Genomic DNA, 16,544 nt, shown 5'->3' on the forward strand with positions numbered 1-16,544 from the left:
GGATATTTTTAATGCCCCTGACAAACACTACAGTATTTGATTGTTTTTTGGATAAAAAGTCATCTTGGCATATTTATTCTAGTAGAGACTTACGATTTAACTAAATGATTCACTATTAATCAACAAAAAAGGGGAGGGAAGACCTCGTGGGTTAATAGTTTCTTTCACTGCAGATGACCAGGAACTTTGCCCAGCCCTCCACTTCCCCAAGCTCTCTGAGAGTGGAGGGTTGATCTCTCTTTTTGACCACTTCTGTTACATCCCGCCCAAGGGTGGTTGATTTCATTGCTGGCTTAACCACTAAACCCCTACCTCCCACCCTTTCCCCAATACTCTCCTCCTTTTCTCCTTCCTTAAGACTTATTTCTAATATTTCTAAAGTGCACTTTTTCTGGGCCTCTCCCCATCCCCGCCCCCCAAGTGGGCTTTCCTTCCGCCTTCCTCGACTCGGATTCCTGACGCGATCGCCACCCACCCCCCCTTCCCCTCCTCTCCTACTCCGCATTGTCTTTTCTGAAGCCGCCCCCCACCCGGAGCGAGTCCCCGTTCCCTCGCCCAGACTCCCGGGCTCGCACACACTCAGCGCAGGCCTCTCCCCTCTGCACACTCCTCCCTCCGTCTCCCCCCCTCCTCCCCCGCCCCTCTCCTCCTCCCTCTTCCCTTCCTCCTCCCTCTCCCGGCGCCCGAAAGGATCATTGTTAGCCGCCCCCGCCCCGCCCACCCCGGCTGTTTATTTATGCATACGTCACCGGGCCGGGCCCGCCCCCCGGCATCTCATTAAGCGAGTGTGTTCCTCTCGCCCTGTCAATAATCTCCGCTCCCAGACTACTCCGTTCCTCCGGATTTCGATCCCCCTTTTTCTATCTGTCAATCAGCGCCGCCTTTGAACTGAAAAGCTCTCAGTCTAACTTCAACTCACTCAAATCCGAGCGGCACGAGCTCCTCCTGTATCTTCGGCTTCCCCCCCCTTTGCTCTTTATATCTGACTTCTTGTTGTTGTTGGTGTGTTTTTTTTTACCCCCCCTTTTTTTATTTATTATTTTTTTGCACATTGATCGGATCCTTGGGAACGAGAGAAAAAAGAAACCCAAACTCACGCGTGCAGAAGATCTCCCCCCCCTTCCCCTCCCCTCCTCCCTCTTTCCCCTCCCCAGGAGAAAAAGACCCCAAAGCAGAAAAAAAGTTCACCTTGGACTCGTCTTTTTCTTGCAATTTTTTTTGGGGGGGGGCAAAACTTTTTTGGGTTTTTTTTTTTTTTTTGGCTTTTCTTCCTACTTCATTTTTCTTCCAAAATTGCTGCTGGTGGGTGAAAAAAAATGCCGCAGCTGAACGGCGGTGGAGGAGATGACCTAGGCGCCAACGACGAACTGATTTCCTTCAAAGACGAGGGCGAGCAGGAGGAGAAGAGCTCCGAAAACTCCTCGGCGGAGAGGGATTTAGCTGATGTCAAATCGTCTCTAGTCAATGAATCAGAAACGAATCAAAACAGCTCCTCCGATTCCGAGGTAGGAAAAGCCCCTCGGGCTGGTGGGGTTCTTAATCTATTTCCTGGGCTTGGCAAATGTTGCTGAGAGGGGAGAAATCGGGGCTGGGGGCGGCGGCGGGGCGCCGCAGGGCCAGGCGGGCGGCGTGTGCTTGTGGGGCCACCATTGCAAAAACTTGTAACCTTGTTTTTTTCTCTCTCCCCCTCACCCCAAACCCCCCACCTCGCTGATCCTTTTTCTCCCCCCCTTCTCTCCCCAACCTCTGCGTGGCGTTTGCCCCTCGCCCTCCCCACCTCCACCCCTCCGGGAAGGCGGAAAGACGGCCTCCGCCTCGCTCCGAAAGTTTCCGAGATAAATCCCGGGAAAGTTTGGAAGAAGGTGAGTACGCCCCGCGCGGCCCCGCAGCCGCCTGGAGCTGCCCCCCCGCCCCCGGCCCCCAACTCCGGGGCCCGCCGCCCCGCGCGCCCGGGCCCCGCGCCCCGCTCGGCCGGGCCGTGCGCCGGTCCGGCCCCGGGCGCCCCCGGCCACCTGGGGCACTTTTCTAAAAAGTTTCTCCTCGCTCTCTCCCGCTCCGCGCGGCCGCCGCCGCCGTCCCCTCGCCGCCCCGCCATGTTAGCGGCCAAGAGGCAAGATGGAGGGCTCTTTAAGGGGCCACCGTATCCCGGCTACCCCTTCATCATGATCCCCGACCTGACGAGCCCCTACCTCCCCAACGGATCGCTCTCGCCCACCGCCCGAACTGTAAGTGCCTCCGCGCCCGGCCCCCCGCCCGCAGCCCGCCCGCCCAGCCCCGCATGCGGCCCCTGCCCTGCCCCCTCCCTCCTCCCCCTCCCCCTCCCCTTCCTCCCCCTCCCCCTCCCCGCCTCCTCCCCTCCCCGCCTCCCTTCCCCCGCTCGTGGCCCAGCAGCCCGAAACTCTCCAAACTTTTCTGCCTTTTGTGGACTGGGATGTGTTTGCACTTCGCCATGTTCTTGCTTTCAGTTTGTTGCCTCGTGATGTTGGGGAGACTTTGCTTTCCAAGCAGGGCTCTGCTAGGGTGGTGGTAGGGGGAAAAAAAAATCAGAAGAACTTTTTTCTTTTTTTCCTTCTGCGCTCTGATTGCCCCCGCCCCCTTTGGTGGTGTTTGTTTCTTCACCCTGGGAAGATGACTGTGTGGCTCTTTCTTTTCTCCCTCTCCCTCTCTCTTCCTTCCCTCTTCTGTGGCGTCTTGGGCTTCCCCCGGTTAACCCTTTGGCTGCCGCGGCCGGGGACGGAGTGACTGGGCTGCGCCCGACGCGCGGTGTTAGAGAGCGGATTGTCCCTCCGGGCGTTTGGACTTGCGAACTAGCGGGCGCGCGGAGCCCGGGGCCCTGGAGAAGCGTCTCGGCTTTCTCTCTCGGCCGCTGATTTGCTTAGCTTTCTAGTGTCGGTGGCTGGCTTTCAGCCCTCCTCCCCTTTTCCCCTTGGAAGGTCACGCTTCCTAGACGGGTTCCACTGCAAACTTTGGGGGGCTCCGGGCTTCCTTTCCTGGGGGCCACCCCGCAGGACCGCGAGCGCCCTGGGCGCCGTGGCTTGGCTCGGCGGCGTGGCGCGCTGGCTTCGGGCTCTCCTGGGCCGCGCGGGGTGGAGAGGCCCCTGTAACCGCGGTTCTTGGGTTGTGTGCAGCCGGGATGGCGTCCTCCGGATGGACTTGATGTATTTCTAGGGAATTTGGTGCTTTGGGGTTATATAGCGAGGTCTGCTCTCGCTAGCTTTAGCGAAGGCCCTCAGCGGGCCCTAGGGGGGCAGAGACCAGGGTGTGCGGGGGCCCAAGGGTGTAGAGAGGCTGAGGGAGGCCCAGGGCGCCTGTCCTTCTAGGGAGTGGGCTGCTGATCGCAGGCCACCCAACTTTGAGGGCCTCAGGGCGGAGCGGGGTGCCAGGCTCTGGGGGGCGCTTCCCTCAGCGTGCGCCCCGAGCCCACCCCTGACATTTGTTAATAGGGCTCACCCCCTTCCCCGACCGACCTCTGCCCCCTGCCCTCGCCCTGAACCGCTTCCCCCCATCCCACCCTGCTCTTAAAAGCGTGGATCCCGAATCTCTAGACGCGATCTCTAAACGTTTGTGCCCGGCTTCTCGATTGTTATTTTGCACCTTCTCTGGCTCAGTCCCCCTACCTCTTATTTACACACACACTACTTTTGTCTTTTTCTTTTTCGGTAACTCGAGCTAGCAATTTGAAATAGTGCACCCACTGTTCAGCAGCCGTGGATTCGGTGCTAATGGCCGAGGGCTTGCCGGACAGGAGTCGATCCGATCTACAAGTGTTTTTAAGCATTAAAATATTAACTATCAGGTTTGACTTGTTTTTTGGGGCCCCGACAAAAAAAAAAGGCAAGGGCATGGTAGACCGGTCATTTTTTACGGCAAGGAAAGAAATAATTATTCCCCCCGCCCTCCCTTGCGCCCAGGCTTCTGCAGGCTTGGGAAGCTGGGAGACCGTTTCAGCCCGACCTCCTCTTAGATGGCCAGCGCTTTCTGGAGGCAGGGGCCGGTCTGTGGGGTTGCAGCTGGAGGCGAAACACAGTCCGGCTACGTTGTATTTTTCCTGGGAGCTCGTGGGCATCTTGAACCGGAGAGTTTGTGTAATGACCAAGCCGACCAAGCGACATTCCAAAGTAACCCTGAGAATTTCTTCTTCTCCTCCCCTCCCCCTACGATGGAAGTCTCTCTGATATTATTTTAAAATCCACTTTGCCATCCGAAAGGCCATCTGAATACTGAGCTTTGGTGGCGGGCTTGCTGGCCCTTCTGGGCTCCTTGCAAACTCCTGTCTGTGGCCGCTGGCAGGCTTGCCCCACTGTCTCCCGAAACTCCAGCAGTTGTGTTGTGCTGTAATTAAGAAACAGGGAAATTGTTAAAGGCAAATAAATGATTTCCCAGTGCGAAAAGGAAAGCTCCCAACCACCCCGTCCCCTTTGTGGGCATTGTAGGAATACTCGGCGTCTTGTGATTTTAATTGCAGACATAGCGGGTGGCCTGGTGCTGTGACATCAGATTGAGAAGACATTTCTGAACTCAGGAGGCAGTTTTAATATTTGCGTGTCAAACACCCAACAGACATCTTTTGTGCGCACAGGCCCTTCCTCCCTCCTATCTGTTACCTGAGTTAGCTGATGTGCTCCAAAATTAAAGTTATTTATTTAAGCCGGTAAGCAGAGACATGGAAATGAGGCTGAGAGGCTGTTATGTGTCACTCCTGACCTCTTCAATCAGAAGGCCGGCTTGCAATTCCAGATTTGATACAGCTGCCGAAGGAATCTATAGGCAAGATAGCGGTCTTTTCATGCTCATCTGAAATTCTTAGTGCTTCATAGAGTGTGTTTTTGAGGGCAAGGTGTAAAGACAAATTGGCTCTATTCTTTTCCCAACCCTCCTTGGTGGTGGTGGTTTTTTTTTTTTGCTATATTTTCTGTTACTTATGAGTGTACCTGTAAGCTGTTGCATTCTTTCAAAAGCAAGCTCTTTGGGTTCCTGGTTTCTGCTTTTCTATTTAAGAACGTAAAGAATTAAGGAGTATCATTAAATGGGCTTATGATGAATAATACATTATCTCAAGAATAATGCTTTAATTGCTGGAGACGCCATAAAGCTTGATAGTAGTAATTTTATTTTAAAATGACAAAGATTTCTACATCATGTTAATTTAGCCTTTGATACAGTAATAGGAATGGCTTTTAAAAAGATTCGAATACAGAAAAGCATTAAGGCGAGAGGTCTGGTTAAGTAGATGAGAGGTGATAGAACTGCAAATATTAGAATTGTGGTACCATTTGTATATACTAAAGATAAGAATACTGTTTCCGTATTAAAGTTGATAGGAAAAACTAGTTTTACATTTATTTTTCCCTCCTGCCAAATGAGAATATGGGATTTGGTGGCCGAAATTCCAGTTAGGTTTGAAATTCTTATTAAGGACTTGGTTATTAGAGCTTTTGCATCTTCTTTGATCCAAAGTTATTTGCTTTTCAGCTGAAACTGTTTGCTACTAGGTTGAACAAATAAATAAGCAGCATCTTGAATTCATTTTAGAACTTGGAATCCAGCATTTAAAGGAAACCAAGAGGGGCCTATTCATTGGGGTTTTATTTAGCTGGGCAGCAACTTCTCTTTCTGCCTGGTGAAAAATGGATGTTTTCTCCTCGCTCAAACAACATAATCCTTTCTAATACAAAAGATTTAGACCTTGGAGTGTGAAGGGTTAATGGTGGTCCTTCCCTGTTGTCCTCCCACCCCCCACCTTCACCCCTGATTGTTTTGACAACACTTTTCAAAGTGTGACATTCCAAGCCCCTCCATAACAATGTAATATTACTGTAATTACACAGGTCATTACATTTTAAATAGAGAACAATAAAATGCTTATCGCCCTGAAAAAGAACAGGTGTTCTTGCCCTTCTTTGGTATTTATGCTAATTGTTTTTCATCTCCTTGAGAAATATTTATGGCAAACATGTTTAGATTTCAATCTCAAGGCAGCAATATTAATTCCATGCTAATCTTTCTAGGTTGGGGTTTAATGTCTGCAGTTTGGATTATGGGCTCAACATTCACCCAATAAGTCATATTTTAATGATTATAAATTTAATATGCCAGCGCTTCCACAGTTTGTTGAAATGAAAGCCTTCTGAAAACCCCAGAAACAAAACTATGAGGCATTCGGGAGCCTAGAGTGTTTATCTGAAAGAAGTGTTTTTGGAAACTTGACTGCTGAAGGAAAGTAGCTTTCATTGATGCACCCCTATCTGATTGAGAAAAGATTCGGAGAAAAACAATCCCCCACTCTGGCTGGGAGTTTTCCACCTTGATTTTAATTTTACTGATATGGATTTCATTTAGAGTCCCTGCTGGAAACTGGTCAGCTTTCTGTTTCTTAGCAAGCTGTGAAAAAGTTACAGGAAGGTTTCCGGGGGCTGGCAGATCAAGAATGCTGTTCTGTTAGCAGTTCAGGATAACTGCAGTTCTGCACGCCATTAAAAAAATATTTGCTTTAGAAAACCAGCATTTTAATAGTTGCACCAGAGGCTGTGCTTTTAAAGATTACAGTAGAAGCCTTTCCAGGTTTTGAATGTTTCCTCACATGCCACGAGGTGCCTGTGTGCATACGAAAAGCACCCAGACTTCTTGGTGGAGAAATGTTGGTGCAACTCCTCTTACACAGGCTCAGTGGGTAAACTGGAAGGTATCTAAGAGGATTTTACATTTTGTCAGATGTTTCACAACAGGGGCCCCCGAATCACATTAAAAATGCACTGCAGAGACAGGACAGCTGCAAATTTTTGTGCGGACGCGTGTTTCTGGACCATGACTAAAACTCCGGGGACCTTTTCCCCAGCTGTCTGGAAGTTCTGTGGAAGTTGGTTTATTGGCAGTTAAGTCTGAGACAACCTGGATTTAGCAAAGACTCTCCTACACAGGAAGTAGATGACATTATATTGGGGGAAGGGACTTCAGGCAAGGAGTGATTTACTCCTTTTTTGTTTCTTTAAACCATAGCGTTGCCAAATAAATAAGCACTTTCCAAGGAAGTAGGTGTAAGCTTTTTAGTCTTGGTGAGTGGAATTAGATAATATCTTTAACCGCATTTATAACTGTTTCGAGGTGACACATTTCAGAAGTTTGGAGGAGGAGGGGGATGAATCAAATTCTTGAGGCTTTTCTTTTTGAAAAGGGTGTGTGATGTGGGCGTCTGAGTTTCTTCTGGGAGTGGATATTGGCAACCGTGTAAGTCAGTCTTCAACTCTGACTTATAATTGAGCACATTTGTGAAGGAAATGGTTAATTTTACAACCAAAGGCAAACTCGCACCTCGACAGGTCTGCTGAAAGAAATGTGCCCTAGTCCTTTGCTGGCAAGCACCACCGGGTCATAAATCCACAGGCTTTATTTACAGCCCATAACACTTATGAATGTTAAGATATTTGACGCCACGTTGGCCTTATAATATTCAAGGTCCGCAGACACTGGCAGTAGCTCAAATTTCTCTCACTAATTATAAGCAATGAGATTGGGGGGGTGGTGGGGACAACCCATCACCAAAGCTGCCCTCTCCCCTGCCTCTGACCCCCACCCCTACAATCTGAGCCAGCCTAGACAGACACCCCCTCCTCCTTTGGCAGCTGACTTGTACTTTTCCTCCAGGCTATTGTTATACACATTTATAAAGAGCACATTCAGGAATGGAAATTCAGTGGGGGCTCTGCACGAATGTTTTTCAAAAGCAAAGTTGCTCTAGGTGTTTGGATCTTTTTTCCTTTTCTTCTGGTTTATCCCTTTTTCCTTTCTTTCTTGACTTTTTTTTTTTTTGAGACCCTGTTGTCTTTATTGTGCTTATTTCCCAGAATACTTAAAGAAACCTGATATGGGAGGCTGCCCTTCAATTTATATGATGTTTCACTGAGCTGGAAGGGAAAACGCACGCAATTGCATAGTGCGATAGTTTACGTGAGGGTTAAAAGAAAAGTGACATGGAGTGACGAGAATTGATTAAAAGAATTAATAGATGAGAAAAAAAAATCCAAGTTTGCTTTGGGAATGGGAAGGCCATTCATTTGGGAAATGTGCAGTGGTGTCTTGGTGGAGGACATAGAAAAGTAACAGAGAAGGCAGAATAAATGCTTGTCTAAGAAAGGTTAGAAAGGCATAAAAAGATGCGGCAGAGATTTGGGCTTGACAAAAATGGCCTCATTGAAATTAGGAGTTAGAAGTTTCTTATGAGAGGTGAAAATACCATGACTGGGAGGTGGGGTGGGGGATGGTATTAACAACCATATTGATGTGTTCAGTAAAAACTGGTTCCAATCTACTTTTCACCCAAAGAGCTCTGTGCAGCAGATATGTGACTTCCCACCGTGCAAGAGTCTGGGGATGGGGCATCTGTGGTGAAGACCCCCGATGTGAGAGAGATGGCCAGTTACCTTGCGAATTGTCATTTATTCTTAAAAAAGAAGTGGGCTGTCCTAGTGTGTGTGTGACCACATGGCAAAGGGGGAGTGGGATTCCGAGGTGTGTGGGAAACTGTGGCAAAGAGGGGGCGGGGCTGATGGCTCTCATTTCTGGCTGGGTCCTTCGCTCCATCCAACCCAAACTTAAAGACCGAGGCTGAACGGTTTTATTTTCTAATCAATGGAATGCAGAAACTTACTAGCCCTCTGGGACAGATATGAATCCCTTAACAGCTCATTACAGAGATGGGGCTGTGGGATCTTTGAACGGGTTATCAGCCCTGGTGTTCTTCGGTTTTCCTAGGATAGGCTGTTTTCTTCCTTAGGCATATCTGATTTGGGGCTGGTAATTTGGTCTTTTATATTTTATTCTTTTTTTTTTTTGGTCATGAAGTAGCCCCACACAACTCTTTCTGCAGGGAAAAGGGATGGCTGTTAATGGGATCAGCTCTGAAGGAGTTAAAATTGCTTGCTAAAGTTTGGCATCATGAAAATAAATTTGAGGCCTGGTAGGCATTAGTAAGGCACAGCACATTTACAGAGCTTAATTAGTACGAACTGTAATTGTTCATGGTCTGCCAGAAGAAGTAATGTTCAGGAAAAGTGAAGTCCTTCTCTTGGAGTCTTTAGTTTGAAACCGATAAATCACTTGCATATTTGTGTAGTGATTCAAATAGAGCTAAGACCTCTCCCATCCCAACATGTGGTAAATTGTAAAGTCAATGAATTGCAGATGTAGGCTACAGTGAGATTCTCTAAGAAAATGCAGAATGAATGGGAAAGAGTGATGCTATAAATATTTACTGAGAAGATAACTAGGTTCTTGCGTGCTGGGCCAATTATGATGTACTAAATATATTAGCAAAATGCTTTAAAAAATCGAGAGGATTTGTGTGGGTCTTTGGGTGGGTCGGTTTATATGGGAAAGTGAAATAAAAGGCACTATGTTATTGTCCTGTCAGTTTTATTAAGTCTGAATCACAATGGCATACCCAGGGAAGGACACATGAAACCCACATTAATGCAAATTAATTCGTTATGAGTTGCAGCACTGTGACTGCTAAGTGGAGTAATGACGGGGCATTATTTTAAGAGTGTTAGTGTAGCAACTTTTAATGAGAAATGCTGTGTTAGGAACATGTCTCAGCACTTTAGCCCACGTGTGTTTATATGCTGGAAATGTGTTTTGGACAAAAGCAGGAAACTTGCTTCACTTTCTTCTTCTCTTCCCCCAAACAGTTTAAGAACTGTAATTATGGTTTGATGTTTAAAGAAAATCATCTAATTTTCCCTCAAAAAACAAATCCAGAAATGCCCATCACCATAACCAAGTTCAACTGTAACTTTTTGCAGTGACTGCACCACAGTAGGGAAAAAATAAATAATAAATGTAGCTACCCCCCCCCCCCCCCCATAGACCTATAGATACAACTTTCTCAGAGTGATTTTCTCTACCTTTTTTTTTTCTTAGAGAATTTTGGTCTCAGGCAGTGTTGCAAGTCAATACTTCTTTCCCCCAATGTGAGTAGGTGGATGTGTATGAAAGCTGTAAAAGTTAATGATCGTTCTCTGACTCATGGCTGATGGTTTCAGGTTGAGGAAAAGAGAAGAAAAAATTAATGAGGGTAAATAGACATTTGATGGAACGTCGAGACAGTAGGAGAGATTGTTCCTGTGTCTAAAGGCGTGTGTTTTGTTGTAGCACAATTTCTGGAGAAAGCCAGGAAGAGAAAAGGGGTTGCCTTTGTTAAGTTGTTGTTTTAGGAGGGTACAGATGTTCTGTGTCTGGATCTTTGCAGGAATGCTTAAGCCTCCATACCTACCAGTCTGTGCTGGTTTTGCCTTCCGTGTAGAAGTTAGAAGCCCCCTTGGCACTTTTTAAAGGGGTAGGGAGACAGACACCCAGAGACCTGGTCAGAAGTTTATTTCCCACTAAATGTAAGAGGCTCCCAGCATAGGGCTTGGGGGTGCTGTCACTGTCCTGAAAAATGACTGGTGACCTAAGAAAAGGTCTTAGATATACTTAGGCCCCTATTTTGTCTTTTATGCTAATGACATGTAAATTAAACTTACAAGTGCCTCTTGGTGGTAGCTACAGCGGGGAGGAAGGTGAACCAAGAATTCCCCTAAACTAGAACTTTTTAGGAAATGAATCTGGATTTCTTCTTCTTCTTTTTTTTTTTAATAGAAAGCTAGGTGATTCATAAAAATGGAAATAAAGCAAATGCTCCCCCTCTTCCCAGTTTAGTGGAGTGAGTAGGCATACAAAATTAATCTTCATCCTACAGGAAGTTCAGTGAAGTGTTGGAAAACCCAATGGAGGGTTTCAAGTTTTTGAGTTGCCTTTGAGGATGAGATCTCTGTGGCTGAAAAAGCTGCATTGCTTTTCTCCCATCTCTGGGTATCTCTATGTCTTGTATTGGAAACATCAAAGTTAGGGCCAGTAGTACTTAGAAATGAGACAAGATAAATCAAGATAGGATTTCTTGATAAGGAAGGTGGTGGATTGTGAAATATTGGGTTTTGCTTTGCTGGAGAACGTGTGCCAGACTGTGAAGAGCACTCCATGGCTCTTTCTCTGGGGGAGACATGGCTGGGTCACCTGGGAGTGTTAGAATGGTGGGTGGGCTTGGCCACTGTGAACAAACACACAGGAAGGGAAGGTGTATTTTGTTGCGAGTTTCACAGGAAGGCACAACATGAGAAGTACCTTGGAGTTCTCATTTGGTGTTGCTTGAGGAGGTGGCTGGGATCGGGGCTAGGGGTGGTGGGTAGGCACCGCATTAGGGCATGGTGCAGGCTCAGGGCATAAGAGCCACAGTTGCTGGATGCAGAAGTGATGGACAGTGCTGCAGGTGACCAGAGCAGGGGGGAGGTCCCAAGAGTCCAGGCATGGTGGAACCTGGTTCTTAAATCACATAAGCCTTAATTCGCCATCTAAGATCTCTCAGCCTCCCCATATCTTCCAAAAACAAACAAAAGCACAGAGGGCCAAACTTCTCTTGTTCTTTCTTCTAGCTTTATACGGAGATATAAATAAATTATTGTTCCATCTTGGAATGCCAAGTTTTTACTGGGTCCTTGTATTTTATCGTCGTCTTAAAAAGCTACACTATAATGAACAAGGCATCCCTGTGTTTTACAGGGAGGGAAAAAGCCGTTTAAAGAGTGTGTCTTAGAAGAGAGTATTTGGGAAAAGAGGGGGTGGAAATGCAACAGAGAAATGAGAAAATTTTAAGTCTTCGTCGCTGTTGCTGGGGGAAGTTTAGCTCAGAATCTCTCCAACACAGTGGGTTCTGGTTAGGAGTGAAGATCTGATTGGAGCTTGTGCTGCATGGATTTAGGAGCTGGTCAACGTTGTTCCGTGTGCCTGGACACCTGAGGAGTGAAGTTACATTGCTTGGGGACGCAGATTGGTGTGTGTGAAGGTGAAATTAGCTTTGTCCTGCCAGATTCTTAGGGCATTCCTGTTGAGAATCTGCCTGCAAGTGCAGGAGACCTGGGTTCGATCCCTGGGTGGGGAAGATCCCCTGAAGGAGGAAATGGCAACCTGCTCCAATATTCTTGCCTGGGGAATCGCATGGACAGAGGAGCCTGGCGGGCTACAGTCCGTGGGGTCCCCAAAGAGTTGGATGCAACTCAGAGACTGAACAACAATCAGATTCTTAAGGATCTTGGAGCTGCATTTTTACTGTCTTAATTGTATTAGTAGCTTTCTCTTTGGAGTTGTGTTGTTAAGTATGGAACCGGACAAGTGAAAATTGAATTCTGATTAGCCACAGTTTCACTAATTTGTTTGGAAGGCCATGATCGTATGAAATTTTGTTTCCACAATGTCTTCTTAGTTATCAGGTGTCCATTCAGTTTTAATTGATGATAGAAGATTTCTGTGATTACCCTGAGTGCAAGATCGCCTCAGGGCTCCGCAGGGTTTGTGGGAAGAAAAGCCTAGACAAGTTTCCATTAAGCTCTGCATAAGGCAGTTGGAAAAGGGAAGAAGAAAACCGGCTGAAAAGGGGGACGAGCTTTCAGTGTTGCCTTCTTTCCTGAGCGGGAGAGTCCCCCGCTCCACTCGACCAGAGCTGGTCTCAGCCAAGAATTCCAAACTCGCAGAGGAACCTGTCCCGCGCACAAAAGTTGTTTTAACACGATGCACAATTGTCACAGTAATTAGTCCAATCTCCGCTTACTGACTGGCAGTTTTCACAAAAAGGACGGGGGGCCGAGGGGGCAAGTTCATCTGTCTTCTGCAGGGACTCACTTTGGATGAATATCTCCTGAGTGTGTGTGTTGGGGTGCGGCAGCAGGGGCAGCTCTGTGCCTGGGAGGGGTTTATCTCAGTGGCTTAGCCTTTATCTTTTGTTCTTTTTGGGAGTTGATTCATTACTCTGCATTGACAGGTAAAGGAATATGTATATGTGTGTGTGTGTGTATATATATATGTATATATATATATATATATATACATATATATATCTCCCCCCAACCTCTATTGTGCTCCCTTTTAACTTTGATTACTATTACATTTGAGACCAGGGGGACTCCTAATATATCTATACAAGCAGTGTTTTTTTGTTCATTTGGAAAAGACATAATGGTCTCAGAACCCATTGTATCCCCAACTGGGAACAGTACTGCCTTATCCCATGAGCAGTATGGATTTAGGCTATTTAAAAACTTTCATTACTACTGAGTTGTGTTTAGTTTGACTTGGTTCAGAAGTTCTTATATGAATTCCGCCCCCACCCCCCAAATAAAAACCTATATAAAATGAATAATTTTTCTTACAGGGAGCAAGATACGAAATAGTGGGGTCTAAAACTCACTTAGGCTAGGTAATGCTTTGCTTTACGGGAAGGTTCTGGTAATAGAAACAGTACAGTGGTCATAACAGCAGTAGTTTGCTCTGGTAATACAGTTCTGTGTTTGGAAATGCAGCTGATCTGCCTATTGCTGTGAGGAGGATGGACAGCAATTTCATAAGACCATGTGACACTTCACCATTTTTTCATTTATGGTCAATTAAAATGCATCTTCAGATATTGTTGAGACCTTTTGGTGATTGTTGTGTTGTTTATAAAATCAGTCAGCAAATGGTGTTTGTTTTCCCAATTGATAGGAGCCCAAGATTAACAAGTATTATTGGGGAAAAGAAAAATTTGGAGAGCCATCTTGGTATTCCTTTTTATTTGGGGCTACCCACTTCTTTGATGGGGGATCTATAGGTCTTCAAGGGGAAAGGCCCAGGAGAGACTTTAGCCTTCTGCTGTGGCAGGGGGCGGTGGGGGGGCCGAGTCTGGGTGAACCCAGGGCATACCTTTACCCTTGGGCTCCCGAATAGGTGGTCTTCCGAACTTTCAGTGGCTCTTGGGCACTGGTTGGCTCCCTCTTTGGGGAAGTGTGGATTCCTAGAGTGCGTGCGGGTTGCAAGAGCTGTCCTGAGCTGTCCTGGGACTGATAGCTTAGTCATTGTGAAAGAATGTATAAGGCATCGGGTGGCCCCTGAATTCTCTGCCTGCCACATTTGTTTTCCCCAAAATAGAATTCTGTTTGAGGGTGAGAGCCCAGTTATTCAAACTCTGGCAGGGGGAGCAGTGGGGGAGGGGCTTGTACCTTTGCAGTCTTGTGGCTTCTCACATCCTCTCTCTCCCAGTCTTTCCCTCTCGCCTACGTGTCGCAATTCTGATGATTTTTGCAGCACAGTTAATTTTTCTGCAGCATCTTGCTCAGCACACTGGCTTCCTTTATGTCTTAATGGGCATCCGTCTTTCCTTTTCATGTCATTGATCCTCACTCCTGGCCCCCTCCACCTCCCTCCCTTTTGCTTATTGAATAGGTGCTTTTTTTTTAAAACTTTAGATTATTATGAGCATCTTATTTATAGCAACAAATAAAAATACACAGGTCTTGATTGAATGCCAAGGCTGCAGTTCAATCTAGGAAGGTTTGTCTGCTATTCATAAACTGCTTAAGATGTTTTCTTGTAGTTTGTGACATAAGCAGAACGCTTTGATTTGGTTTCTTTCTACAGCTCCATTTTCAGTCCGGGAGCACACATTACTCTGCGTACAAAACGATTGAACACCAGATTGCAATTCAGGTAGGACATGCAAGAGATCCTGAAGTTTGATTTGTTAATATGTAGGTCTCTTGTGTCTGTTATCCTCCACCCTTTCCCCAACCGAGGTGATGATAATGATGGTGGTGATGATGATGGTGGTGGGGATGATGATGGTGGTGGTGGTGGTGGTGGTTGATTCTTTGGGGGAGGTGGGGAGCAAAGAAGAAACAAGGCAGAAGGAAAGCTGCTAAAATGATTTAAAAATAGAGAAAGCAGGAGAAACCGATGTTTTTTTTTGTCAAGAGCATCTTGATCAGGCACGATGGGCACACGGACGCCAGTTTGGCTACTGTTTTTTGCTTCAGGAGGGGTCTTAAATTGGGAGTCAAATGAGGTGACAGTGTGAATGGGAAGAATTAAGGGGAATGAGATGGGAGAAGAGGCTGTGTGACAGCCAGGGAGTTGTTTCCGGTGGCTCAAAATCATGTTAAGTGGTGCTAAGAATATCACTTTTGACCTGATTGTTCTGAAATGTTGATTTCTCTCGGACTTGTTGATATATGACACTGGAAGTGCTGGGAGGGAAAGGCGACGGAGCTTCTGCTGAGTGTCCTGTTTCCTGCTCACGTAGTACTTCCATTCTCTTAAATCCAAAGGCTAAACAAATCACGGACTAATATAGACTCAGAGCTGAACTGATGCCAACAGAGTGCAGTAGTGGAGGGAGACCAGACTAACACGATTTTCGTCTGTCTGCCTGGCCCTGGCCAGGATGGATGGACCTCATGGTGTAACTGACGGTGCCGAAACTTCTTGAGCCCTTCCGCTTCTGCGTTAACCCTTCGAGGGGAGGTGTTTGAAACTCCTGGGAGTGTTCAAGTCTGGCTTTGGGGTCGTCTCTCTGTGGAAGTTGGTGTCTCTTGGTGATAGCGTTTCCATTCTTCCCTTGCGTGTGCAGATAGATAACTTGTGTGTGCGTATGTGGTCCACAGCCACACTGCGTCTTTGTAGCTGTGCTGTTTCAAATCTATAACTGCCTGGAGAAGACTTTCCAGTAGCCCTTGGCCCCAGGTCCATTGTGAATTATTCCGTCAGTGAAAAGTAGGGCTCGGCAGAAACGGTTATTCGGTTGGGGCTCTAATATTTTGTACTCATTTCAAGGTGACAGTAGCTTGCTTTAAAAATATTTTGATTCCTTCTGCAGTTGTGCTGCTGACCCATGTGTGTATTTTAGGGGAAGTGCAGCTCTTTGATAGTGGCCCTCCACCCCTAGAGGCTTCCAAGGCTGCTGTTCTTGCTGGTCCTCTCCCTGGGGGACCCTTCTTCCTTTTGATGAACAGCACAGTGAATTTTGCTCCCGGAAAAAGGTACCGGCTCAGGGCTTGGATGGAGAACAAACCCAAACCCTAACCCATGGTGAATGGATGAGGAACAGTGTCCTGAGGCCCACGACATCTCAGTAGCGTGCTGGGAAGTCCTGCTGCCTAGGGTGTGGGAGTTGTCGAGGTTGGATAGCATCATGACCCTTATCTTGGTGTGGAAGGGCTGGCTGGGGCCATGTCACTGGGAGACGAGCCGAGACCAGAGCAGCTGTTGTGTCTTTACACCCGTTGCTGAAGCGTCCCTTGTTAGACCGGGCAGTTCATCTTTCTCCAAACCACCTGGCACGGTGCGGGCCATGTGAAGCGCGTTCTCAGGAGGAAGATGGAGTAAATTACAGAGCTCATTGTTTGGAGGACTGAAACCATTACTATTCCTCCATGAACAGGTAGTATTGTTCTTCCCTGCCGAGGCCTGATGCCCATGTGGGCAAACAGAGACACATTTTATGAGAGACCCAGCACCGCCATGCCTTTGCGTATTCATTCTCCCCCAGTCTCTGCTGGACCAGGACAAGGGGAAGCCAAGAGGCGTCTAGCTGTGATTGTAGTTTGATCATCAAAGGCTAAATGGCAAACCAAAACAAAAGAAGCAAAGGGAAAGAAAGGGGAAACCTCAGACACAATAAAATTGTCCCCCAGGCACATGGCAGCCAAGTA

General features: G+C 47.1%; 1 protein-coding gene across 6 annotated transcripts in view; it reads left to right on the forward strand.

The window, feature by feature from the left end:
- Nucleotides 1-1,266: 1,266 nt before the first annotated feature.
- Nucleotides 1,267-16,544, forward strand: part of TCF7L2 (transcription factor 7 like 2) — a 199,248-nt gene continuing 183,970 nt past the window's right edge. For 3 of the 6 annotated variants that reach the window (XM_052661148.1, XM_052661149.1, XM_052661152.1), the window contains exons 1-4: nucleotides 1,267-1,505; nucleotides 1,796-1,862; nucleotides 2,101-2,225; nucleotides 14,476-14,544. In XM_052661148.1, the coding sequence (XP_052517108.1) occupies nucleotides 1,317-1,505; nucleotides 1,796-1,862; nucleotides 2,101-2,225; nucleotides 14,476-14,544 (450 nt within the window). In that variant the 5' untranslated portion in view covers nucleotides 1,267-1,316. The remainder of the gene's footprint in view (nucleotides 1,506-1,795; nucleotides 1,863-2,100; nucleotides 2,226-14,475; nucleotides 14,545-16,544) is intronic. The other 3 variants (XM_052661150.1, XM_052661151.1, XM_052661153.1) reach the window with 1 other exon arrangement.

The sequence above is a fragment of the Budorcas taxicolor genome, chromosome 23 (assembly GCF_023091745.1).
Source record: "Budorcas taxicolor isolate Tak-1 chromosome 23, Takin1.1, whole genome shotgun sequence".
NCBI classification, from domain to species: domain Eukaryota; kingdom Metazoa; phylum Chordata; class Mammalia; order Artiodactyla; family Bovidae; genus Budorcas; species Budorcas taxicolor.